This window comes from Pleurodeles waltl, chromosome 1_2, assembly GCF_031143425.1.
Source record: "Pleurodeles waltl isolate 20211129_DDA chromosome 1_2, aPleWal1.hap1.20221129, whole genome shotgun sequence".
NCBI lineage: Eukaryota > Metazoa > Chordata > Amphibia > Caudata > Salamandridae > Pleurodeles > Pleurodeles waltl.
In genome coordinates, this window is record NC_090437.1 from 593559622 (window position 1) to 593587301 (window position 27680).

At 42.7% G+C, this 27680-nt stretch overlaps 1 protein-coding gene across 1 annotated transcript in view; it reads right to left on the reverse strand.

Annotated features, from left to right (window-relative positions):
* The window catches only part of UGT8 (UDP glycosyltransferase 8), a 224376-nt gene that overhangs the window by 48351 nt on the left and 148345 nt on the right, over window positions 1-27680 (reverse strand). The window contains exon 3 of the mRNA XM_069242222.1: window positions 23043-23185. Within this exon, the coding sequence (XP_069098323.1) occupies window positions 23043-23185 (143 nt within the window). The remainder of the gene's footprint in view (window positions 1-23042; window positions 23186-27680) is intronic.

Sequence of the window (27680 nt, forward strand, 5' to 3'; positions counted from 1 at the left end):
CGCTTGGATGCAGTACGGTGAGGAGTTCAGGGCTAGAATGGCGGCTGACCCAGAGGTTCAGGGGGGTGAGATAGACGCGGACCTTTGGCAGCATACCGTGGGCCCGGCAAAGTTTGGGAGGACAGTTTTTATGGTGAGTGGACTCCCTATTACTTATCGGCCCTTTCAGGAGCACCCCACCCAGGGGGTGGGGGCAACAGCAAGAGGTCAGTCATCCTCTTACACTTGTGAGTACTGAAAATTCCGAAATGAGTGCTCTAGGTGTGCGGGACGACATGCTCTCATACACTGCTACGGGCAGCACAACCCGGCTGTGCCGGGAGCGGCACAGGGACCGGCAAACCTTGGGGGACAGCAGGCAGGGCAGTGAGGACAGAGACTTAGACAGGGACCTGTGGGAAAAAGCACATACTCTGGTTAATGTTGACAGACTCACCATTTGGTTGCAGGGATATGACAGGAGACAGGATGCTGCCATGTTGATACAGGGCTTTACCCAAGATTTTAGGCTGGGATATACTGGACCGCGAGTGCGTAGGTGGGCTGAGAACCTCAGATCAGTGAGCGGTAGGGAGGAGGTCGTTAGAAAAAAGTTGGAAAAGGAGGTGGCTGAAGGTCGAATGGCTGGCCCTTTCACAACATGGCCGATGCAGAACCTTATTGTGTCCCTGTTGGGGTTGTGCCCAAGAAGGAGGCTGGACAATACAGGTTGATCCAGCATCTTTCCTGGCTGGAGGGATCCTCTGTTAATGATTTCATACCTGAGGAGCTGACAAAAGTGTCCTATGCATCGGTCGACGTGGCCATTGACATGGTGAAGGGCCTGGGGCCGCAGGCACTGATGGCAAAGACAGATATAAAGTCCACTTTTCGACTGCTGCTGGTTCACCCGCAAGATTTTGAGCTGTTGGGTACTCAGTTTCAGGGCCGGGGGTATGTGGATAAGGCACTGCTGATGGGTTGCTCCATTTCTTGCCCCCTGTTAGAATGCTTTAGTACATGTTTGCAATGGATTTTCACCTCGGTCACTGGGCACAGAGAGGTGAAGCATTACCTTGATGATTTTTTCTTTGCTGCGACAGCGGATTCTCCGAGGTGCGCAGAGGTTTTACAGCAATTTCAGGACATTATGGGGGACCTGGGTGTTCCCCTGGCCCCTGTGAAGACAGTGGGGCCCTGTACGGCTCTATCGTTTTCAGGGATTGAGCTGGATAAGGTGACTGTGACGGCAAGATTACCTGACGATAAGAGGGTTGGGATGCTGCAGAAGATTCGGGGCATGTTGCAGAAGAGCAAAGTACCAGTGAGTGACGTGCAGGTATTACTAGGGCATCTTAACTTTGCTTGCAGGGTGTAGAGGACAGGGAGGACATTTTGTAGGCAGCTGGGGATGGCCTTAGAGGGGTAGTCCCTGCCTCACCACCAGGTGCAACTCAAGTCATGTGTGTGTGAAGACTTGCGCATGTGGTGCATATTCTTGGAATCCTTTAACGGCATACTGTTGCAGGCATGGCAGGATTGTGAGTGGGATGTGCAGATATTTTCAGATGCAGCAGGAGCATATGGATTTGGTATTTATTGGCAAGGCAAGTGGTGTGCCGAGGAATGGCCGGCAGAATGGGAGAATAAGGGGCACAGCACAGCGTTTCTTGAGTTGTTTCCATTGGTGGTGGCAGTCTGTTTGTGGGGACATTTGTTGTAGCACAAGCGTGTAGTATTTTGGGTGGATAATTTGGCAGTGGTGCAGATGGTCAATAGGCAGTCGACGAGGGAGGCACAAGTTTTGCAGTTGCTCAGGGTGTTTGTGCTGCAGTGCTTACGACAGGACATTTTGTTTAGGGTGCAGCACATTCCAGAAGTGAGCAATGACACTGCGGATGCGTTTCCTCGTTCACAGTGGGAGAGATTCAATGGGTTAGTCATGGGCGAGGACCTGAGTAGGACGGAAATGCCAGACGTACTGTTGAGCATAGGCACAAGAGGATGCTTCTATTGGTGATGAATTTGTTGACCCCATCCACAGAAAAAGCTTATGCGAGTGCATAGCAAGAGTATTTGAGGTCTGGAGCATGTAGGAGGGATCTTCATAGTGAGAGAGTGGAAGATGTGGTTCAGTTTATAATGGGATTAATAGACCGAGGGCAGTCCAGGGTAGCCATAGCAGGGAAGCTGGCGGCACTAAGTTTTATAGGAAAGCTTTTGTGGGGGTACCAGCCATCGGCTGGGGAGCTAGGTCAGCAGATTCTCAAAGGGTGGGCTAAGGACGGGGCAGGAGTAAGAGTTTGAGACAGCCTTTGTCGCTGACCATTTTGAAGGACATCTTGGGGGTCTTATGGGACGTGTGGGTGGATGCACGGGAATCAATGCTGTTTAGGACTCTTATGGCTTGGATGTTTTTTCGGGCTTTCCAGGTCTCTGAGTTGTTGGGCTCTGGATGAAGGGCAGGCATTACATGGCGGGATGTTCATTTCTATGGGCACGGGCTAACAATACGGCTGCAAAGTTCCAAAATTGATCAGTTGGGGAGAGGAGTTGATGTTGTCCTACAGCGGTATCCTGTGGCTTTGATATGCCCCCAAGCGCTTGGGAGGTGGTGGCAGGCGCACAGCAGGGCTCGTGGGGGGGGGGGGAGGGGCTGGTATTCCAACATGCTGATGGGGACAGGGCCACATCATACAAGCTTTTAGCTGTCATGAGGAAGGGCCTGATGGTGATAGGATGCAGGGTAATTCGGAACTCACTCTTTCAGGATTGTGTTGAAACAAGGCAGGAAGGAGGGGATTGGGCAAGGAGGACTTAATGGGCTTTGGGATGTGGAAATCCGACAGTTTTAGGAGGTACGTTAGACAGGGGGGGCAACAGGGGTTAGGAGTTTGATCTAATATTTTTGTTTTTTCCTCGCAGGTGAGGCGTCAGGTTCGGAGGTGACTTTTTTTTCTATCTGGGTTGTGGGACATTCTTTCGTGAAATGGGCACAGGGCCAAGCACAACGAACAGCTGCTGGAGAAATCCTTGGGTTGGATGAGGCATGGTATCATGTGCGCTGGGACAGTAAAGGGGTCATGAAATGGCAGGAATTGTTACTTCGTTTACAGAGGTTGGTGGTGCGAGGTTTTTGTCTGGACGTTTTGGTTTTGCATGTGGGAGAAAATGACTTGGTGGCAAAAACGGGACTGGATCTCATGAAAGATATGAAGAGGGATCTGCAGGAGATTCTTTGCCAGTGGCGAGGGTGCCACTTGATTTTCACAGCTTTTGTTCCGCGTCAGGTCTAGTGAGGGGCTAAAAAGCCAGGGGCCATTGAGCGAGCCAGGAGGAAAATTAATAAAGAGATTAAGGGTTTTTGTGCTGGACGAGGTATTACTTATATGAAGCACAGGGACCTAAGGTTTGAGGACATAGAATTCTTTAGGGGGGGGGGCGGGGGGTTCATTTGTCTTTCATGGGGATGGAGTTGTCTCTGCTTCATATGAAAGAAACACTGAAGGAGATGCTGCGGGAACCTTGAAAAAAAACAAAAGAAGAGACACCTGCGTGACAGGGTGGTGGAGGGGCAGAAAAAGTCAGGGTAGCTGACTTGTTCTGGTGGCGGAGGCAGAAAGAGTTCACATGACAACCGAAATAGGTACGGATAGCGAACCTGGCAGGACACTTTCAGAAATTAAGGGGTGGGACAACAGCAGGACAGGACAAACAGGAAGGAAGCTTGCCATTAGCAGTTATGATACTTTGCAAAGTCGATTGTCAGGTTGCATTAGGACCTGGGTAAGGAGAACAAACGGGTTTGACAGGGAAAACAGTATTAAAAACATGAATGGAGGAAGAGACAGCAGGGTAAGGTTAAAGGGAGGGGGAGGACAGGGGAGGAGAGAGGGGAGAATTTTGGATGGGTGATTTGCATGTATAGTGAGATTTTAGTTTTGTAAGGCGAAGGCCAAGGTTTTGTTAATTGTAAGTACACCTGTTTCCAATAAAGCAGCCTTTTCCACACAATAAACGGTGTTGTGGCATTGTTCCCTCTTCCCCAATGGGGCCCAAGTGGGGACTGCCAATTGAAGAGCCCCCCCGTGATTTTTGGGGAAGGTGGTATGGCCCAGGGCGACGTTTGGGCAGGTTTTGGGCTATGCGAGTGGGCTGGGTGGGGGGTATATTAAGGGGACATTTGGGGTGCTGGCCACCATTTCATCATAGGTGACACGGTGGCCAGTCTTTAAGTGTGTAAAGTTTGTCCCTACCCACGCACCCCTTTAAGGTTTCAAAGGAGGGACATATGAAGTGGTCAGAGTGGGACAGGACGGTGTAGAGGAGAACGGGTGCCCGGGTTGTGTTATTGTATTTTGTCGATTGGAGCAGGTGCCAGCGGAGGCAGAGAGAGTTCACATGATAACCGAAATAGGTATAGATAACGAACCTGCCAGGACACTTTCAGAAATGTAGGTGGGGACAACAGCAGCACAGACAGGAAGGAAGCTTGGCGTTAGCAGTTATGATACTTTGCAAAGTCGATTGTCAGGTTGCATTAGGACCTGGGTAAGGAGAACAAATGGGTTTGACAGGGAAAACAGTATTAAAAACATGAATGGAGGAAGAGACAGCAAGGTAAGGTTAAAGGGAGGGGGAGGTCAGGGTAAGGGGGAGAATTTTGGATAGGTGATTTGGATGTATAGTGATGTTTTCGTTTTGTAAGGCGAAGGGCAAGGTTTTGTTAATTGTAAGTGCACCTGTTTCCAATAAAGCGGCCTTTTCCACACAACAAACGGTGTCGTGGCATTGTTCCCTCTTCCCCGAATATGCATTTCCATTTATAACTCTTCATAGGTGCACCTTTCTTTGTTTTGACAATTCACTAAAAGTTTTCCTTTTTTTGCCTGGACATTTCTGACAGTTGCCGATTCCTTAGAATACTCCTTAGCAATCTTTGTAAATTCAATTTTCCCATGAAAAATATACATGTAGTACCTATTAGTGCAAATGCACTGGCGAACTCGTAGGATTACTTTCTACACTGCTAAACAAATTTACTGAGGCAAAACTTCTTGTCTTACACCTTTTCCAATACTGGGAAGCTCCATTCCCAATTCTCTATTGGAAAAGGTCATTAATTCTCCCCAGGCATTTTCCCATAGTGAAAACGGGTCAAAGATGCCTTTGTGAAAAAAATAAATGTGTACATTTTAGCTGCTCATTGTCATTAATTGACAGGGAGTTTCCAGCTTGCAATGCCAGCTTCCCACATCTGCTATTACGTTCACAGATTTAAATATTTCTTTGAGCAAATCCATTTGTGAGTGTGAAACCAAAATTTGTAAATTGGAAAATGTGTTTGTTTTCACTGTAAGATATTCTGTTTATGCATATAAGCCAATGTTCTTAAAAAGAACACACAAAGCCAGCAAGACAATAGATTTCTTGCATTCATCAAATTAGAACTAAATGGATAAAAACACAAGGTATAATCTTCTGCTGCACAGGATCTTGCAAGATGTTTCATCCTACTGATTCTCAATTACACCACACTGACCCAAAGGATGCTGGGAGGAAATACTTGTATAAAGTGATCATTTGTCTAATCAAAAGGACCTTATTCTGAGGAAGCAATCAAACACTTAATGATTGCCTAACAAACCACATTCTACCCCCTGTCAATGTGACATAATAAACAATGGTAATAATGGTGAAATAAAAAAAACAAATTCTTAAGCTTTAAATACTTTGGGGAGCTTATAGAAGGAACTTGATCTGGAAATGAGGAACGATGTAGTAATCATTTAAGAGTATATACAACTAGGTGTTGAATTGCAAATGAGCACACAATCCTGCTATGAACCATTGGATGTCCACTACACAAACCGGGACTCTGTGCCAGATTAAAATAAAAAAAAGTATTAAACTTAAATATGAAACCAGAGCAATGGTATCAGAGAAGCATATCACTATTCAGCTGTATGTAAATAGCAACTCATTATATCTGAGAGTGTCTTGTCTTGGTAGTATTGTGAAACTAACGGCACTCCTTAATGACTCTGTGGCATGAATGGCTACCTTCTGACTAAATGCCAGTCCATCTAAAATAGCATTCCTGCTTCGTTCCTGTGGCAGTAACGCAGCACGCCGTTAAGGTGAAAATCTGGTTTGATCACCCAAAACCACTCTATGTTACTCTATCCTAGTAGTAACAGGTAAATAATTGTGATTAACCATAAATGTCCTCTTCAACTTCATACACATAGCATAAACAGAAAGGTCAGCAGTTTATCAAATTTACTTATTGAGAAGATTCAGGCCCATAATCCATCCCATTTTGTTTAAAGTTGCTGTATATCACATACAGAAATGTTGTTCTGTTAACGCTGAAATTTCACTAATGAATATTCACGTATTTTGAATGTTAAATCTGCATAGAAAATGAGTTACTATAGAGAAATAATACACAACTTTGAAAATGTGCCCACTTGAGTGACCATCAATAATCAACAATGGATGCACTGACTGGAGTATAAGCCGAAACAAAGTTGTTACCTGACGAGTCCAAAGACGGGAACAAGAGAAGAGGAGCCAATCATCGACATGTGAAAGACAGTTTAGTTATATCTTAGATTTGAGGTTCTACTTTCAATGGACTAAACGTAAACGTATGGTTCTTTGCCCAATAGCAATGTGGGAAGAAGTTTTAGGGAATCTAACCTAGCCAGACTGTACCGAGAGGACACAGCCCATATTCTTTCCAAACTACACAGAGAGAGCTCACTTTTTCTAATCTTAACCGGGAAGTACTTTTCCTATTATGTCAGTTCCTGAGACATTTCTATCTTGAACTTTATTGCTGAGTCCCAGTGCCGTGCTCACCGAACCGATGTCCAATTAACAAAGACTGTCACAGCTTGCTGAACCACACCAAGGCAAGGTATAAGACTATGTTACTGATTGCCATGTCTATTTGCTTTTGTCTTTAGGTACCAACCACTAATTTTGATCGAGCCATAGTTAGATGTTTTTCCAAATTTGTGTTGACTAAATTGTTTTGCATGAAGCTCAAACATGCGTTTCTAATTAGAGTGTTGCTTAGGATACTCACTGATGATGCCTGCTAAATATTAACAAGAGTTGATATGTTTTCTTTGCTGAATCTAAATGCATGCTCTCTCTATTGTGCAGTTATTCTAGCTATTGATTTGTACTGTACTGTACTGTAACTCTAGAATGTGTAGTGATAGATGCTTTGATTAAATTGAGATTCTTTAGGAGATTTGGTCAACCAGTGTTTTTTCTGTAGATGTATTATTGGATTTTGAGACTAAGTTACGTAATATTAGCATTGTTAATATAGGGAAATAAACATTCTAACTTTTACATAATGGTGTGGTTATTCATGGCTAAGGAGTCATGGTGCGTTATTGACTCCCAAGATTATTGATGTTATTGATTGGTATTGCTATTGATGGATATTGAAACTGGGTCTTATATTGGGAACTACTCTAAGCACAGTTAAAAGATCCATCAAACCTCTAACGCGTCCCCTTATAAACTAATGATCAGAAACTAAATAAGGTCAGGTGTGCAAACAGTTCTAAAAACATTCCCTGCTCCTGGGAAAATTATTAGGTCGCTCATCAGAGTTTATCAGCTGTGTATAAGGATAGGCTTCCTGTCAATGTCTTGGCACCCTGAAAGGCTGAAGCTGTCAGCTTCCTTATGTCATATTCAGACTGGCAACCAGCTCCTGACACTGACGTCACCAAAGAAAACCAACTGGGAACTGGCAAAGAATAATGGTGATTGTGGCTAGGAGAGTGGTGTTGGAGGCAACAGAAGCTGTGGCATAGAACTCTGGAGTAATTGCTCTTTTTGTGAGGCAACACACAGGGCTGATGGAAATGAGGATGGAGAGAGGGAGAATGAAGTAATGAGAGTTTAGGAAGGATGGCACAGATCTATTATTATTGACCTTATGGTTTCAGTTTGTGTGCATCAAGAGGATATGGGTTGATTAATTTACCCTTCAATCAGAAAAAAACATATTTAACTAATTTTCTCTCCTTATTCTCTGGTCTCTGGGACAGGATCTGAAGTGAAGTCTGCTGGAGACATCTGACACCTCTCATTACATGGATATTAGTCTAAGCAAACAATATCATTCCCTCATGTGACAATTACATGTTAAAAGTTCAAACCTTTGGAGACTTTCCCACTTCTGTATTCATCTCCAATATTTACAGCGCTAGTCCCATACTAATTGAAAAGAACAGATGCAAGCCTTCATTTTTTTTTTTGTGTGTTTTTTAATTCTTTATATGCCAATTTATATTTCTTTGTCTGATGTACCAAAAGCCAGACAGCCACAGTGTGCTTTAAAATAAAACAAAACAATTTAGCTGAGGATTGCCATTTTTAGGCGTTGCCGCTGTAATGTGCTGGTAATGTGCTGGAATGTGCACAATGAGATGCTTTTCGAACGTCTACTTTCCTGACAATTGAGCCAGCTAAACCTTCACTCAAATGCTCTGATGTTTGATTTCTAGGCTTGGATTAAGACTGCATCTGCCTTGAAAACGCATTATTGAACATTCTGGTGGGTTGGAATGGAGGATCTCTGTGATTATTTTGAGTGTCCTATTGATTTTTGTAAAATAGGTGATGCAGAGGTTGTGGATAAATGTCTATTTTCAGGTAGACTTATAAGAGACAGGAATAGGCAAATCGCTGTGAGGTTACTAATTTTACCACTGACTCCCGAGATCTCCGTAGATTGTCTTTTGATTTCAATATTTTTAAGTGACATAGAGCATTTCAGTTTATGAAATGTATGGATAGTGTTGATGAAGAATAGTGTTTTCTGAGCTAAACGCTTGGCTACTTAGGTACTAAGGGTAGGATGTACTAAACATTTTAATGGTTGCAAACACCCCAGTTTGGCATTTACCAATGTTAAAACACTTTTATTATGCACAAATCCCATTTTAGGATTCAAAAAAGTTTTTGACCCCAAAAGTGGGGTTCTGAATGGATACCAATTTCTTATTGGAAGGGGCGTACTGTAGGTATTCTTTCCACGTACCCAATCTGTATCCTATGTTTCAATGTTTTGCTGGCCCTTCCCCAATGTGAATGCAAAAAAGATTTGTTGAGGAATAGGCAGTGGTCCATAGAACCACTGCCATCTCTTAAACAAACACAGTCCTGTTTGCTTTATTAAAACACAATCACAAACATGATGGTCTGCTGACTCCAGCAGGTCCACATCCCTGTGATAGCCTCAAATCGTAGTGAGACATATTTTGCGACCCAGCTGTTTAATATTTATGAGGGAGGACATATTCTAACCCACTACAACTCTCAATGTTGAGATCTGGCCTATTAGTATATAGGTCAGTTCTTAAAATTGTTTACTGGTTCAAAAACACTGGTTGTAACCAGTAAATAGTACATCTGGTGCTAGATTTTCTTGGCATTGATCTTGAAGTTTGACCTACATCCATTAAGGGACATTAGTCCTGACACAGTGGATTGTTTCAGGTATGACTGGCTTTCTTATCCACTGTCTTGATGTACTTTGGTTTTGCACTCACCACTTTGTCATGCACTAGGTTAATAGCATATTGTGATAATTATGTTTTTAAACTAACCTGTGATTTTAGTCTTAAGTGGCAGTGTTTCCTTTTCTCAGTGATAGCCATTGAACCTGTTTCTTTTAGCTAGTGTTTGTGTCCTGTTTGCTCTACGATAGGTTCATTATGAGTATCTTGAGCTTAATCCCTATTTCAACTGTATGACTGTAAGAAAGGGAGGTATTAATCGGGGTGAATGGGAATCTGCCACAAGGGAAAAACAGAGTAATAACAGTAAGCCAGGGCTTACCTCCTGATAGCTATGGCACAGAGCAGACAGGTTTAACCTAAGAAATTAAGAAAATGTATAAAGTATTTAGCAGTAACAAAACAGTTACAAAGTTAACGCACAACACAATAAAACCAAACAATTAATTTAGAGAAAAAAAGAAACATTTAATTAGTAATATTACACCAAAACAACAAAAATCCGATAAGAGCATGAGATGTGGATTTTGAAAGATTTAAGAAAAAAAGCTACAAATATTAGTACAGCACTAATCAGTAGTCACTATTCATGGTTAATCAGGATATATATGTGATTTCAGGCTGGCTGCGATGAAGCACGGCTCGGATACACCAAGCAGTTTCGCCCCGGCCTAAGATTTTACCTTCTGGCTTAGTCAAAACCCTACAGGGGGGACAGGTTGCAAGCGGTATTGTCAGAAGCCAGCCAGCCACTGGATGAGGTAGTGCTGAAGTTGCTGTTGTTGGCAGGAAATGCTCAGAGTGGAACAACTTCAAATTTTGTGGCTGCTGAAGTCCTCACGTTGGCTAGATACTTTTCACACCTTCACTTCGTCAAGATGCCTACCATCAGACTTAGCCTTTTTTATGGAGATCAAAACTCCAACAGTGCAAGCCTGAAACTCTATCTGAAGAAGTCACTGCAAAATCAGACAGCTTTGACATGATGTCACAAAGATTCTCAGAGACTTCAGTTCAAACTTTTTTTAAACACCAGCTTTTCAGAGTTCCTAAAGCAGGTTCTCCTCATGGTCACTCCTAAAGCTCCCAGGACCTCAGGGACATGCCTTAATGGCCAGGACGCCCTCGCAGGGGCCACCAGTGGAATCCAGTCCAGTTCCAGTCCAGTTCCAGTTGCTATTGGTCAGCTGGGCACTTCAGGAAAAAATCTTCTGGCTTTTCGCGTCCTTGCAGTCAAACAGGAGGTCAGCTGACACTTGGAGTTCACTTCTTAACCCTTGTTACAAGTGGGATCAGGTCCAGCCCAGTGGGACTCCGCACAGGTCTCACACAGCAGGTCCTGTCCTCTTCTGTAGTCTGTAGTTCCAGAGAGTGTTTAAAAAAAGTGAGGCTTTATGTTTCATTCAACAATGGTTGGAGAGACTCTCGGACACTCCCCAACCAATGAGTCAAAAGTTCCCCGGGACCAGCCTTCTCACTTTTGAAGCACATTCTCTTTGCCTTACTGAAAACTATCCCACAATGCACTATTCTGAGGCAAATCCAACATGGCAGACTCTTTCTGTCACTGAAGAGAGCTTGTGAGCCAGCCAGAGGTGTGTTAAGGGAAATGTGCAGTCCTCTCCTTCTTAGTTACACAAAAATGGTTTTAAGACTGTATTCCCCTCCCACTAGGATGGTGCCATTATTGGTTACAGAGGTCCTATAAAGCAAAATACTTTTCAATTCAAGGTTTGCCTGTACACTTAACTATAAATGGGCAGTCTTCACCCTGCTCCCTTTCAAGTTAATGAAGATTATTAACCTTCCTCAGCTGCCTATCTTGAGATGATACCTGTCACATACCTCACACCCACAAAATCCTATGGAAAGGTTAAAGCCATTGTTTCCGCTGTGGAAACATTTTTCATACTTACTTAGGGCCATCAGCAAACAGGCAAATGGTAGTTAGCCTACTGGAGGTTCAGGCAGGTAAAGCATAACTTTGTAAAAGTCTGTTTTCTAAATGTTTACTAATTATATGACTTTACCAATTGAGTGGACTTTAAAAAAATACTAAAAAGTGTTTTAATCACTTATGTAGTTTACCCCAATCCAAAGTTTGCAAACTTTATAATTTTCATTCTGAACTTTTGTTTTTCCAATAAGGCAGTTACAGCCCCATAGAGTGAAAATAGCATTTTGGAGATAGTTACGTTAGGCACATGCCAATATTAAATTCTTACATGTAGCACTTTAGTCCTGCCATGTGGGCTACAAGGCCTACTTGGGGTGACCTATTTTATAATTAAAAGTATGGTTCTTTTCTGTTAGAATGGGTTAATTTGACAAGTTTGTCTGCAGGTTCAAAAGCTGCAGGAATCAAGTCACAGGCCTGAACTGTGTTTTATTTCTCATTCTAGTGGATGGCCCAATACGTGCTGCAGTCCATGGAAGACATTTAGGCCCATATTTATACTTTTTGACGCTAAACTGCGCTAACGCAGTTTAGCGTCAAAAAACTTAGCGCCGTCTAACGCCATTCCAAAGCGCCATGCGGGCGCCGTATTTATGGAATGGCGTTAGCCGGCGCAAGCAGACCGGCGCTGCCTGGTGTGCGTGGAAAAAAACCACGTAGACCAGGCAGCGCCGGCGTAGGGGGAAAATGGCGCTAGGGCGTCTTAAAATGGCGCAAGTCGGGTTGACGCAAAAAAATCGTCTTAACCCGATTTGCGCCATTTTTTCGACGCCCAGACGCCATTTAAATGACTCCTGTCTTAGTAAAGACAGAAGTCATGCCCCCTTGCCCAATGGCCATGCCCAGGGGACTTATGTCCCCTGGGCATGGTCATTGGGCATAGTGGCATGTAGGGGGGCACAAATAAGGCCCCCCTATGCCACCCAAAAAAAATTGAAAAATATAAAAAATTATACTTACGTGAACTTACCTGAATGTCCCTGGGGTGGGTCCCTCCATCCTTGGGTGTCCTCCTGGGGTGGGCAGGGGTGGCAGGGGGGGTCCCTGGGGGCAGGGGAGGGCACCTGTGGGCTCATTTTGAGCCCACAGGCCCCTTAACGCCTACCCTGACCCAGGCGTTAAAAAGTGGCGCAAATGCGGGGTTTTTTGACCCGCCACCTCCCGGGCGTGATTTTTGCCCGGGAGTATAAATACGACGCATTTGCGTCGCCGTAATTTTTTTAGACGGGAACGCCTTCCTTGCATCTCATTAACGCAAGGAAGGCGTTCACGCTAAAAAATGACGCTCTTTGCCCATACTTTGGCGCTAGACGCGTCTAACGCCAAAGTATAAATATGGCGTTAGTTTTGCGCCGAATTTGCGTCGAAAAAAACTACGCTAATTCGGCGCAAACGGAGTATAAATACGGGCCTTAACTTCCCATGCCATTGTTGTCATTTTCTTCACCACATGCTATGACATTACTGTGAAGTTAAATATGTCATTTGGGATTACCAATTTTACCATGTTTTAGAAGTCAGCACACGTACACTGGAGCAGCAACAGCAAAGCCGAAATGTGCAGAATTCTAAAACCTGCAATACCAGTCAGCAAACAATGGAGGTGACCACACAAAAAGAGGCACTTTCTCACACTGCTCCCACCCCCAGTTTAAATGTGAGGAGCCTCTCTGTCAAGCTCAGACCCAGTCACTATCCTGGCCCATGGGAAACCCTTCTCATCTGCAGACCCCACCTGGGAAAAGCCTATCCTTAAACTGCACAAAGATGCATCACAGCAGGTGAATAGTACCACCACGAGCACAAGGTAATGGGGCCCTTTCTACCGTTAGATCAGGCTTCTGTCTCCACCTTAAGGCCAGCTTTGCCCAGAAAGCAAGCATCCAGCAGAGGCTACTGACAGATGTCAGTGTCAGGAAGCAGGCCGCTGGTCATTCACTAACAGGTGGATGCTTTAATCCAGGGCTTTGAGTAGGCCTCAGTTCCAGCCGTTTGGTTGGTAAGGAGTTGCCCACTTGTTCCTGAAGCATCTCAGACTTTCTAGGTTTCCCAGAGTGGGGATGCCGCACCTTCAGGCTGCAAACAGATTGACTACGCAAAAAAAGCACACCTTCTCACAGTGACACTATCATTAGATTTACTATCATGAATAAAGGAACTGTGTGGTGTCAATTACTGATCTGAATAATAGTCTGTCGACCGAATGGATTATAGTACTGTTGTTTCCGATTGCTGTTCCTCACTCATAGAAGGCAATACGTTTAGGTCTATTAGAGTTTGAAGATTGAAAGAAACTGCCTCCACCTGTTAAACTAATATTCTCACACACCAAATAGATTTTAGCAAGAGGCAGGAATTCTGGCCAAGTCACACCAGTTTATATACTGATGTAAGCAGTAGATATTTATCTGAACTACCATCTTTCCTAATAATCTGTTTTATATCAGATATTGCTCATTCTTTGGTACACTGGTATTTCAAGTCTATGGTGACAGCTATGCTTTCCTTCCACTGAATAAGGTTAAACATGGAGGTGTCTTTCTTCATTTAGATTGCTCAGTTATTTGGATTTAATAATGTTGTCTAAATAACAACAGATAAGTAGTTTTTGTAGTTTCTAGTAGACTATTTAATAATGATTTAATGTGCATGGTATAATGATGCAATAGTGGTTCCTCTTTCTATTGCTGTAGTTTACATTAAAGGTTGTCTAATACTTTTCTATGTCCTTTTTTCAGCAGTCTATTTTATACTAACTTTTAAATATTCTTGCTTATATTCTTTTCTATTTGGTATATGCTTTAGTTGCATGCTTTCTACTACCTGCATTTTGTATTTGTATTTTTCAAAATGTTGGATGCCACTCTAATAATTAGTTCTACTGTCTGCAATTGTTTCTCACTTTCCCCATGTATGTATGTGATTGTGGAGGATCTATATATCTATAAAACAGGGAGTGAAGAGAATACCCTTTAAGGTCAAAAAGGGAACACCATGGAGGGGATTTACAAGTAGGATGAAGATGAAACAGAAAATGTATATGTTACAGAGGAGTCTAATTCATTAATAAGGTATCCACAAAGATGAGGTGTAGCTTGAATAGATGGGTTTCCAACTCCTTCTGGAAGCAAAGGAGGATGAAAGATGGTTTAATTTCGGTGGGAAGAGATTTCCAGATCATTGATGTCTATTAAGAGATGACCTGAAGTTTTATTTTCAACTTCCTGCACTCTTTGGTCTTGTACCTGTTGATGTTGCGTTGCTCCCCACAGATTTTGATTTTGAGTGCTAAATATAGTGGAGTGCTCAGGTTTACAGCTTCAGAGATGAAGTAATGTTCATTGGAGGTGATATAGGTGGCCAGAAGGAGTCAGAAGAGTTGTCTGAGGGTGGGGAAATGTGGTGCAGCTTCTTCAGTGCCTCGATCAGCTAGGCCAAGATGTGGAGTGTGCTATTCAGCAGGTTAGATGGAACACGTAGATGCCAAAGAGCAAGGAATTGTGCCTACTGAGATGTTAAAAGACCAGGATTTGAACATCAGTTTAGAATTTTGGTTCAGAAAGAAAGGCTGCCTTGTGGTGATACGACTACTTAAGAAACCACCAGCTGACCCAACCAACTCTGCCAATTTTCAGGCTGGTCTCTCTATCACCTGCTGCCTCAAAAATGCTGGTAAAGCTTGTCAGTGTACAACTATGTGGAAACCAAGAGCACCTTCGATCTCCTTCACCCATCCCAATCTGGTTTTTGGCAAAGACATAGCACTGAAACTGCCCTGTTAGAGTCTGAATCTATCAAGGCCTTAGAGGCATTCACCTCTTGTCCTAAAACCTTCAAACACAGGATCTCACTGGGCTTTTCATTGAGTCCTATGCTTCTTAATGTGTATTAGGCCCAGCTAGCTTTTATCACCTAATCCTATTGCTTACAGGTGATCTCTTATGCTGATGATACTCAGCTTATCCTCTTGATAGGGAAAAAGGTTGAAGTAGTTCAACTTGCCACTAATAGATGCCTGGTCCAGGTAGTTAAGGGGAAGAGCTGCTTGAAATGCAACTATGAAAAAACAGAGGTGCTACTGTGGCAAGACTGCAGAGAACTGGTCCAAGAGCTGGTGTATAGAAGAGCTAGGCCCTGCTCCCGACCATACAGCAGTAGCAGAAAACCTGAGGATTAAGTTTGAGAACAAACCACCCCCAGAGTCTGTCAATACAAGGTACTGTTTGTGCCCGATCAGGGCTCTTAAGCTCTTAGGTTGTCTGCAGATAGTGCAGAATACTGCAGCAGGGCAAATCTTTCAGATTCTATAACAACAAGCTGTTGCTCCAGACTCAAAGAGTTACAATGGTTGCCAGTAAGGGAACATATGTTCAAGTCTGATTATTTTCCATCAAACCTTTTTTAAGGATACGCTGAAATGCCTTATTGTTAGGCTTTGCCACTACTGACCTACAAGCGCATTAAGATCTTCAGATGGTCCTTCGTCTTAAGGCACCCAGGTCCAGGCATGTGACCTGTGGTTCTTTTACCTACTTAGCCACTGAGGCCTGGAATGAGACCTGGAATGACCTTTCAAACTTTCTTCATCAAAGAATTGGGAAAGCTAGGTTAGATCACAACTTAAAACATGATTATTCAATTTTTAACAACACTCTATTATTATGCTTTGCAATCTGCTTCTAGTACTGAAACGCCTTGTTTGGCAGCTGTGTGCTTTATACATTTGATTTGATATCATTTGTGGTGCTTGGAGAGTTACTGCTAATCAGTTGTGTCTCTTACAATATTTGTTTTGAACTTAAGGCTCATATCAATATAGAATCCTATGGAACTGGCAATGTTAAAAAGTTGTAGGGTGCAGTCATTGAGGTTCTTTGCTAAGAATCAGCCCGGAACCAGTTTTTGGGGCTGTCTCTGGCATTGAATATGTATTCCACTTTGAAGGGATGACTTTAAAATGTGTCTTTTTTAATAAAGACTAGACTGTGGTGAGCCAATCCTTCTAACTGGTAATTCAATTTCCCCTTGTTAATGGGTAATGACACTTAATGGGTTAAGCAGCAAAGCAAACACTGGACACAAAAGGAAATACCCACAAGGGCAGGGAGACTTGAAAGCGAATCCTGACACTTGCAGTAAGATGTGAGTGGCCCAGGAGGCAATAGGCAAGTGTGAGGGGCCCAAAGAAAAGGGACGTTGGATTTGCAAGGTAGCCAGCAGTTACTAGGCAAGATGGTCCAACAACCAGATGCTGAAAGCTGATTAGTCAGTGGATACAAGGTCTCTGATTTCAGAAGCATCCTGCCTGGAAAGGTTCTGAGTGAGCTGCTAGCAGAATCAAGTATCTGAGATGGAAGATCAACAGGAGGCTACGAACATAAGCTTGACTGAACAGTCCTAGGATGTCAAGAGGAAGTGATTATGGCAGAACAATAGAGGGCAATCAGGAAGGATCAGATAGGCCATGGATCACTCAGGAAAGAGTAATATGCACTAGAAGAAAGGGAGTCTACCAAACTGCTTGACTATCAGGTGTCTCATGGCTGGTGGAAGATTGCAACAAGCTGCAAAACCTGGGAAGAGAAGGATCAAGGAACCATAGGGGACCGTAAAGACAATGTGACTAAGCCATTGGGGAGACAATTCTGAAAGGGCTGTGTCATTTTTGCACCACACAATGGGATGCAAAACTGAAGCAACCATTAACCTTGCATGGCCCTGAGTGGCTCGAAAAATCTTGAGTAATGCAATGCAGAGCAAATCTCTGCACTACTCTGCCCCAAGAAGGCATTCCATGAGTGATGCGGGGTTTTCCTATGCAACACCCATGGATTTTGAGGCATTCCCAAATTTACCATAAGTGGTGCACTTGGGAATGCACTAAAACTGCTCCCCAGGTGAAGCATAATGAGGAGAAATATTTTCAGACTGCAGCACACATAGAAAGAGGAAAATGCCTCAGGGGATTGTTTGCATGCAGGAAGGTGTCCTTTCCTGCACAAAAACAATTCTTCTTAAAACAAAGGCACCCTTGCACCATGGTGCCTGCATAGTGGCTAAGCAGTTTATGTGTGCCAGTGCTGGGAAATGACAGGAATGCACCATATAATGTTAAATACAGCGCATTTCTGCCCTTTCTCTATCATGCAGTGTAGCACAGCAAGGTGACTTGCTGTGCTGCATGATAATTTCATAAATATGGCCCTTGGTGAGCAGGAAGTCCAAGGACTGCGAATCGGGACACCGCTTATTGGGATGTAATATGAGAAAAAGTAGCTGATAGCGACATCACTACAGGTGTTTTCTTGGGAGTAACACTTAGTCAAACAGGATTACAGAAGGGGATATAAATGACCACGGAAGTGGGTGTCTGAACGGAGGTATGCAGGAGAAGGCAATGTGTAGGTGAAGGCTTGGTGAGGTGGGAGTGTGCTTGTGTTGGACTGGGTTCAAATTCAGGGTGAGTCGCCCACTGGTTTACACATTGTGCTATCTGGGAGCATAAGGAGGCTGGGAATCTTCATAAGTAGTACCTCTACTCCTAACATTGCTTTTGTCCCAATCCCTTTGCTACTGTATTTCACAAGACATTGGATGAAATATCGACTATCAGATATACTGTGACCATAACATTGACTACAAAAATATTGTCAAGTTAGACTTATTATTATTACATTTTATGAGTGCTAAATACAATTTGAGAACAACTAAGTAGACATTTCTTCCACTCATTTAAGAATATGTAAGAATACTAGGCCTGACAACACTATTTGTATTAAAAATAGCAAACTGCAAACACTGGGATTGTTCAAGAGACTATAAGGAGAATGCCATGAAGTGTGTCTGAGTGGACTATATCACTGTGATTCGGAGGTGGCTTCTATCATGGCACTGCCTTGAAAAGTGTCATAGCAGACCACGCCACTTTGAACTTCAATATTGTGCATGAGCAAACTGGCCCACTGTAAGTCTTTAACTTGTAGCTGAAGCGATACTGAGGCACAGTGATGACTGCTTGGACCTGTGCTGATTGTACCACTGTAAGATGAGTTGAAGCTACACCCCTGCCAAAAAGTACCTGCAGTAGTACCATGACCTCTGAGCCTGCAACTCACCATCAAACTCACCCGATGCCCAGAAGAAGAGCATGCGACCAGCTGGAGATCATCAGCCCTGCTTGAGCCTGCCCACCAGAACAGACTGGTGCCCTTGACCCACCAAACGGGGTCTGACAGCACCTAAACCTCTACCTACATTGTACCCTAGGGCCTGAACACATTTATGTCCTTATCTCTCAAGCTGTACCTGAACCCAATTACTTTTACAGTTTTGTCTATCCCTGTTCTATACTCAAGTACCTGTCTATGCCCTTGTACATCTAACCCTACCCATAAACCTAACTATTCCTTTCTACCTCTATCAATCACTATAACTATACCCTAATACCTGCACCCATTCTTTACTCTAGTTCCTCTATCTCTGCCTATACCTTAGCAACTCTGCCTCCCCTTACTCTCCTAATACTCTGCCCTTAACCTACCTATATGCCAGTACATCTTCCTTAGTACATCTGTATAGTGCTTAATTTGAGCAGGTGGTTGCAAGTGGAGTTTACCACCACTGAACTTTGGGGCAGATGCAGCCCACCTGCATTTATTTTTCCTCATCAGACATTACCTGAGAACCAGAGGGGGAAAACAAACAAAAGAGAAAGAAAAAGGAAGAAGAGACGGAAACACCATCAACAAGAGTGAAAGTAGGAACCTCCAAGGGTGAGATCAAGGGTCAGGGAGCGTCTAGCAGTGGATTAAAGAGGCATAAGGGGGATTCAGGACTATGCAGCCTTAGTATTCAGTGCAGGGACATTATATTGCAACAGCCACTGTCTCTTGACCAGTGCTTTGGGCACCAGCGCTCATTATGTTTCAAATATATCACTGTATCTGTCCCTATCTACATCCTAGTATCTATACCCATTTCCCTTCCTTTACTTCTGCCTGTTACTCTCCCTGTGTGTTTCAGTGCTACCTTTTCTTGTCATTTACTTTATTGTGTGTTTTATTTTCTCAAATTAATCTTTTCTAAATCATTAAAGCCGGACCTGTCAGGATGATGTTCTCAATTTTGTTATTTTTGTTATTTAATCTTACCCTTATGAATGTGATGTAGCAGAGATTTGATTGCTACCTTTGACTTCACAATGATGACATATGCGTGACAAACTTTACATTATAATGCACAAACTGTGAAGTGGTGCACTGAAAGCCCATATCAAAGTGCATTCACTGTAGACTAGTGATCTAATGCGATGCAGTATCGACACTTTAATAAAAGTATAGTCATATATTTTGATTTCATACGTTTCCTTATGATGTTAAGATATTGTTTTATTTTCATAGAAATGAAAATGAATTTCTAGAAGAATATATTTAAAAAACTGTATGCTAAAGGTCGAAAATGTAGTTCCCCATCATTCCTATTGAAATACATTAACAAGTTATTTTACTTTTACAAATTACTGTGACATGAATACTGAACAAGATTTATTAATGATGAATTCATAATCACAACGTTATATGTGCTTTAGTTAACATGAATAAATGTGCCATTTTAATTTTGCTTTAGTTAGCCTATGTGAGGCCTGCAAGGCTCTGTTCATAAAATGTGTGAGAAACTGTTTTTCATTCTTGCTAACATGTCATTTCTTTCAGACTTCGTTCCCATAGAATGTTAGTTTGGAAATAGATATGCTATTGTTTTACTCAGAGAGAGTAAGAGAAATTAACCTTGACATTGGTTCATCAAGGAACTGAGAATATGGACATTATACATTATACATTATACATTTGTTGCAAAGTTGTACAGGAGACCAAAAGATGGATGCCTTCCCGTGATGATCTTGAGAACGTGTCCTGATGATGCCTGTCATATGATGTGCTATGATTGGACAATTAAACCTTTCGATCCATGTGGTGTGATTAATGGACAAATCATCATTCAATTTGGACTTGAATTTACCATTTCCATTTGGATTCGGGGGACACGCTTTCCTTGGACTTCGAGAGGTACAGACCTTTTTGCTCTTATCTTGCACTTCCCCAAAACTTTAGCTGAGAGACTTAGGGGCATAGTTAAGAGTCCCTAGCGCCTTCTTGCGCCACATTAGTGATTTTTTTTTACGCTAATGTGGCCCAACAAGGCCAAGATCGCCGCACCCGATTTACAAAGTGGTGCAAAGCATGCATTGCGCCACTTTGTAACTCCTTGCCCCACATTATGCCGGCGCCTGGCCTAATGTATGCAAGGAGAGTGTTCCCCCGTTAGGTTGGTTTAAAAAATGGTGCAAAGAAATCTGAAAGATTTCTTTGCATAATATATTTTGGCATTTTTAAGGAGGCATGCCATTGTTTTCAATGGACCCCCTATGTACTGTTCAGGGTTAGCGCCAAGATCTTGGTGCTAACCCTGAACAGTACATCAATAGCATCAGAAATTCTGATGCTATTGCCCCATGGTGGCGGTAGTGGGGCGCTAAGGGGCGCAAGGAAAGTGGCTCTGCACTAGGTACAGCACCTATTTTCTTAAATCTGCCCCTTAGATTTTCCTGACTCCTGAAAAGACTATGACCGAGTTTCTGAAATGCTGACACCTCCCTTTTTAACTTTCTTTTTCCCAACTTTAGTTAGCTTTATCCTGCCTCTGATGTAATTTTTCCAAATTATTTTGTCCTTTATTTCCTTTTTACTTTCTGTCCCCATGTTTTGTAGCCCACCACTAGGATAAATTGGAAACGTTGTACCTTCAAGAGATTCCCAATGTTTAGAGAACTAATTAGATGATTGAGATTTATGCAACTGCTTAGAAGAAATTATCAATGTTTATTTTCCTATTGTCAAGTACTGGTGCTTTTGTTCTGTATTGCACTGATAGAATGTTTAGTCTACTTGACATTAATCAAGCTTCGGTTGTTCCAACGTCTAAGACATTCGGTGGTAATTTTGTATCACTGCAGTCTTGTCTTGAGAACTATAACTACATTAACCTGAGTCTGAGCTTGCAATAAGACACTATTTTCGACTTAGGTTTTTCTGATGTGACCAAATTGGCCCTACAAGTACTTTGAATGTTGAAATCTTGTTATGTGCGAGGCATTTAAAGGGAAGAACATCAGAGTGGAGACTTTGCTGATTCGAAAGATAATCCATTAAGTCATTTTATTTTAAAATTGTTGATTTCACTAATCCACATAACAACCTCTGATTTTAAAGCTGTTGAGACCTGCATTTTATGCTTCTCATGCTTGCAATAAAGACATTTCTGCTGTCACCAAAGACTAATTATCATAGATTTGCAGTATTTGCCACATAATCCATCACCTGCTGCACAATCTGCAGATTTTAGCCCAAAGAAAGTTTGCCTTCTAGCTCAGTTAAGAAATTAGTAAATCAATCAATCAAATAATTTATTAAGCGCACTACTCACCCGTTAGGGTCTCAAGGCGCTGAGGTTGTGGGGGTGATTGCCGTTTACTGCTCAAAAAGCCATGTCTTGAAGTGCTTTCTAAAAGTTAGGAGGTCCTGGGTCTTGCGTAGGTTGGTGGGGAGGGAGTTCCAGGTCTTGGCAGCGAGGTGGGAGAAGGATCTGCTGCCGGAGGTGGTGCGTTGGATGCGGGGAATGCAGCAATATATGTTGGCGCGCAGTGAAAGACCCTTTCCAAAGCTAGACTTGTCCCCTTTTTGTTGTTTATTGCTATACTTGAGCATTAAAATGGTACTAATGAGGTGCAACCAATGCCCAGACAGTGTTACCAAGTTTAAAAATGACAAAATAATTAAGTAACACTATTACAAAATGTGCCTCATTATGCTACATAATCTGTATTTTCTTGCTGCATAATTTATTCAACCCTGCTGCATAATTTGGCCCTCTCCTGCCGCATAATTCCAGGGGCCTTGGTTATGCCCTCCTGTGCCAGCAGGGTGAAGCACAAAGGCACAAAGAAAGGTAACCACCTCCTGCGGCCTCTGCTCCTGCCAGCCACTCTGGCTTGTCTCTCAACACTCTGTGGTTGATGGTGTCAAACGCGTGTGATAACTCTAGTATTACACAACAAATGAGACAGAAATCAGTCGCTTAGGGGAGGTAATCCACCAGTCGGATAAGTGGGGCTCAGCAAAACATGATGACAGAAGGGCATTCACTGTGTGACGTACAAGTGCACAGACCTTTCATCTGTTCATGAGGCAGGAGGGTGTTTAAAGAGCTAGCTAGGAATGCATGGGCAACCGAAGACATGTACATTGGCAGAAATGAGGTATTAGAAAGCATGTCAGCGGACATACCAAATCCATCATATTCACGAAGTTCAGGAGCGCTATCACTGAAACCACATGCCTCCTGAATGTTAACCCGAATGTAATTTTCTTAGTATACACCTGTTCAGCAGTATCTTGTGCTGTCACTCTAATACATAATAAAATTGTTTCTTTAGCACCCAAGAAAGCATGAACCTAGGTAATCACTCTTTTTCCTGGTGTCTGTGTTTCACTTACCTCCAGAGCACTCTTTGAGGAAGTCTTGCCAAGGCCCCAGCTAACTTATTCGCTATGTCTTCTGACAGGTACTTCACTCCAGCCCCAAACGAGACCAGAACAAACCCATTTCCTGGATCAGCAGCCACCCAGCTTTGAAGGTCCTACATAAAAGGGTTTAAGAATTCAGTGTTACATACTATTTGCTCACGCATAGTGGTGAAACACAGCAGCAGGATTACATAGTGACTCACACAGAACTCTCTTTCTCGTCTTTAAATCCCTTCGAAATACGTGAATTAAAAGTGCACTTTAAGGGCCAGATGTAGGTAGGTATCCGATTGCGAGTTGCAATTTGCGAGTCATAGCGACTCGCAAATTGCAACTCGCAATCCGAGATGCAGGAAGGTGTCTCAGACACCTTCTGCGACTCGCTATGGGGCCATAGCGAGTCCCTGCACTCACAGGGATGGTGGCCTGCTGGAGACAGCAGACCACCATGTCCGTGACTGCTTTTTTAAAAAAGCAGTATTTTTTTCTCTTTGCAGCCCGTTTTTCTTAAAGGAAAACGAGCTGCAAAATGAAAAAATTCCGAAACCTTTTGGTTTCGGTTTTTCAGAGTAGGCAGTGGTCCATAGGACCACTGCCTGCTCTGAAAAAATATTTTTGTGGGCATTCACATGGGGACCCCTTCCCTTTTGCGAATGAGTTACCATCTACTTCAAGTGGATGGTAACTGCGAGTTGGTTTGCGACCGCTTTTGCGGTCACAAAGCAACTCTACATCGCGATGCGGTCGCAAATAGGAAGGGAACGCCCCTTCCTATTTGCAAGTCGGAATTTCATTTTGCGAGTCGGTACCGACTCGCAAAATGTGAGTCTGCATCGCGTTCAGCCTTTTGCGCCTCGCAAACTGCGTTTTTCGACATTTGCGAGGCGCAAAAGGCTTCCTACATCTGGCCCTTAGTGATGAGCTGGTCACACTCAATTAGGACTCACACTGTCCCCTCCCAGAAACCAAGGTTCTGTTTGCTAGGGCGGCAAAGTGGACATAGTCAAAACTTTCTCTCTTTTACATGATTGTGTTGTTTTCTAGCAAACACGGTCATTTTCGGATAGGCTGCTAACAAAGATGGGATATAAAATGCACTTCTGATGAAGAAGCTTCTGTTGTAATTCTTAGAGGTTAATGTATTTTGAAGTTTGTGGAGCGTTCTACTTAATTGTCTTTCTTTACACAAAAGTTTGAATGTTGGCAAAAAACAGATCGCTCGTTTCCACCAAATCCCAGGATAGTCGGTGCAAGGACAACAAACAAGAAGACACAACAGTTAAGTGGCTTGGGAAAAAGGCCTTTAAACACACACACACTATAGGTCAGGACCTAGTTTCCATAGAAAATGTGTTTTTGACTTGCCTATATCTTTGAAACTGTTTGACAAATCTTCACAAATTTCTCTGAAAAAAGTGCCATCTAGGATCTTGTGCATGGAAAGTTTCAGGACAATCATTTAAGCGAAGGCTGAGAAAAAGGGAGGGGTAGAGGGGGAAAAAAAAGTGTGTTTCTCATGTTAGTTCCCATAGACTCTTTAAATACGCATGAAGCCCGAACCACTGGACAAAATTACACCAGATTTAGCAAAAAGGTAGCTTTGGTCCACAGATCATGCTTTTTTAAATTAGTGTAAATTCGTTAGTAATAGTTTTTGAGATGTTGAAGGGAAAATAAATTTGTACATCTAAGGATTCAAATCCAGGGAGATCTACTGCTAAGACATGATAGGCTGTCAACATTTCAAACAAGAAGTGTTGGCAGCCATTTTGGGACTCAGCTTCAGCTGAGTCCCAAAACAAAAAATCAAAAAAAAAAAAGGGGACAGGGTATGTATACCCTAATGACATAGCCATGGTCCAGGGTACCCCACCAGGGCTAAAAAGCTTTTTTGTTTTTAAATCTTGGAGAAATCTGAGGCTGGATCAGCAGATTTATTTATTTATTTATTTTACAAAATGCAGTCTGTCATGTTTTTAAGTGAATTTTCCCCCAGGTGGGCCAGGTCCCGGGGGCATCCCTAATGACCACCACCTCACGGGGCAAATGTAGTATTTATGTGGGGGGCCACCCCTCACCTCCCCAGGGCTATAAAATAAAAAGAAAAGGGTGGGCCGCACTGACTGCCCCAGGGACCTCCACCTACCCGGGGCAAGATATTGTTAATTAAACAGGGGGGGGGGCATGTGGACCCCCCCCCAGGCCTTGGGGACCACCACCTCCCCGGGGCCATTAAACCTTTTTTATAGTTATAGTTAAGACAAAAATTATAATTTCTTGAGCTAACTATAACTGCTGAATTTCTATGGATTTGTGCTAGTAAATTCAGAACCTAACTATAACCTCCCTGTAATCTCTGCTTTTTTAAGTGAATTTCTCTGGGTTTTTAAATTCTATTTCCTAACTATAATATCCCTGTAACCTCTGGCTTTTGCAATGAATATATATATATATATATATATATATATATATATATATATATACACACAAAAAAACAAAGGTTACAAGGACGTTATAATTAGGTTCTAAATTTACTTGCATAAAACCATAGAAATTCAGCAGTTATAGTTAGAGTTATTTCAAGTAACTATAACGCGTGACCTATTGTAACTACATTTCACGCCCCCACCATGCACAGTTTTTTCTACAATATTTTTATTGACATTACAAAAATTGTCATGACTGCTGTAATATATGGGTTAATTGGCAATGCATGGCGAAGGAGCGAGTTATAGTAATCCTAGGCAGCAGGTTTTTATGTGAGCAAATTCAGAACCTAACTATAACATTCCCATAACCTTTGGTTTTTTAAATGAATTTCCAAGGTGTTTTTTTTAATTATATTCCCTAACTATAACGTCCCTGTAACCTTTGGTTGTTTCAGGAAATGTCTTTTTTTTTTAACATAACATATTTTCATTACCATACATTAATCAAAATACTGCCCCACACAGCCTTTGGCCGTGCACGGCGGGAGTTGGCCGCAGGACCTGGCTTGCAGCCAAGACCTGCGGCCACTACAGGGAGTGCAGAATTATTAGGCAAGTAGTATTTTTGAGGATTAATTTTATTATTGAACAACAACCATGTTCTCAATGAACCCAAAAAACTCATTAATATCAAAGCTGAATATTTTTGGAAGTAGTTTGGAGTTTGTTTTTAGTTTTAGCTATGTTAGGGGGATATCTGTGTGTGCAGGTGACTATTACTGTGCATAATTATTAGGCAACTTAACAAAAAAAAATATATACCCATTTCAATTATTTATTATTACCAGTGAAACCAATATAACATCTCAACATTCACAAATATACATTTCTGACATTCAAAAACAAAACAAAAACAAATCAGTGACCAATATAGCCACCTTTCTTTGCAAGGACACTCAAAAGCCTGCCATCCATGGATTCTGTCAGTGTTTTGATCTGTTCACCATCAACATTGCGTGCAGCAGCAACCACAGCCTCCCAGACACTGTTCAGAGAGGTGTACTGTTTTCCCTCCTTGTAAATCTCACATTTGATGATGGACCACAGGTTCTCAATGGGGTTCAGATCAGGTGAACAAGGAGGCCATGTCATTAGATTTCCTTCTTTTATACCCTTTCTTGCCAGCCACGCTGTGGAGTACTTGGACGCGTGTGATGGAGCATTGTCCTGCATGAAAATCATGTTTTTCTTGAAGGATGCAGACTTCTTCCTGTACCACTGCTTGAAGAAGGTGTCTTCCAGGAACTGGCAGTAGGACTGGGAGTTGAGCTTGACTCCATCCTCAACCCGAAAAGGCCCCACAAGCTCATCTTTGATGATACCAGCCCAAACCAGTACTCCACCTCCACCTTGCTGGCGTCTGAGTCGGACTGGAGCTCTCTGCCCTTTACCAATCCAGCCACGGGCCCATCCATCTGGCCCATCAAGACTCACTCTCATTTCATCAGTCCATACAACCTTAGAAAAATCAGTCTTGAGATATTTCTTGGCCCAGTCTTGACGTTTCAGCTTGTGTGTCTTGTTCAGTGGTGGTCGTCTTTCAGCCTTTCTTACCTTGACCATGTCTCTGAGTATTGCACACCTTGTGCTTTTGGGCACTCCAGTGATGTTGCAGCTCTGAAATATGGCCAAACTGGTGGCAAGTGGCATCGTGGCAGCTGCACGCTTGACTTTTCTCAGTTCATGGGCAGTTATTTTGCGCCTTGGTTTTTCCACACGCTTCTTGCGACCCTGTTGACTATTTTGAATGAAACGCTTGATTGTTCGATGATCACGCTTCAGAAGCTTTGCAATTTTAAGAGTGCTGCATCCCTCTGCAAGATATCTCACTATTTTTGACTTTTCTGAGCCTGTCAAGTCCTTCTTTTGACCCATTTTGCCAAAGGAAAGGAAGTTGCCTAATAATTATGCACACCTGATATAGGGTGTTGATGTCATTAGACCACACCCCTTCTCATTACAGAGATGCACATCACCTAATATGCTTAATTGGTAGTAGGCTTTCGAGCCTATACAGCTTGGAGTAAGACAACATGCAGAAAGAGGATGATGTGGTCAAAATACTCATTTGCCTAATAATTCTGCACTCCCTGTATAACCACCCAACCCCACGCCGTGC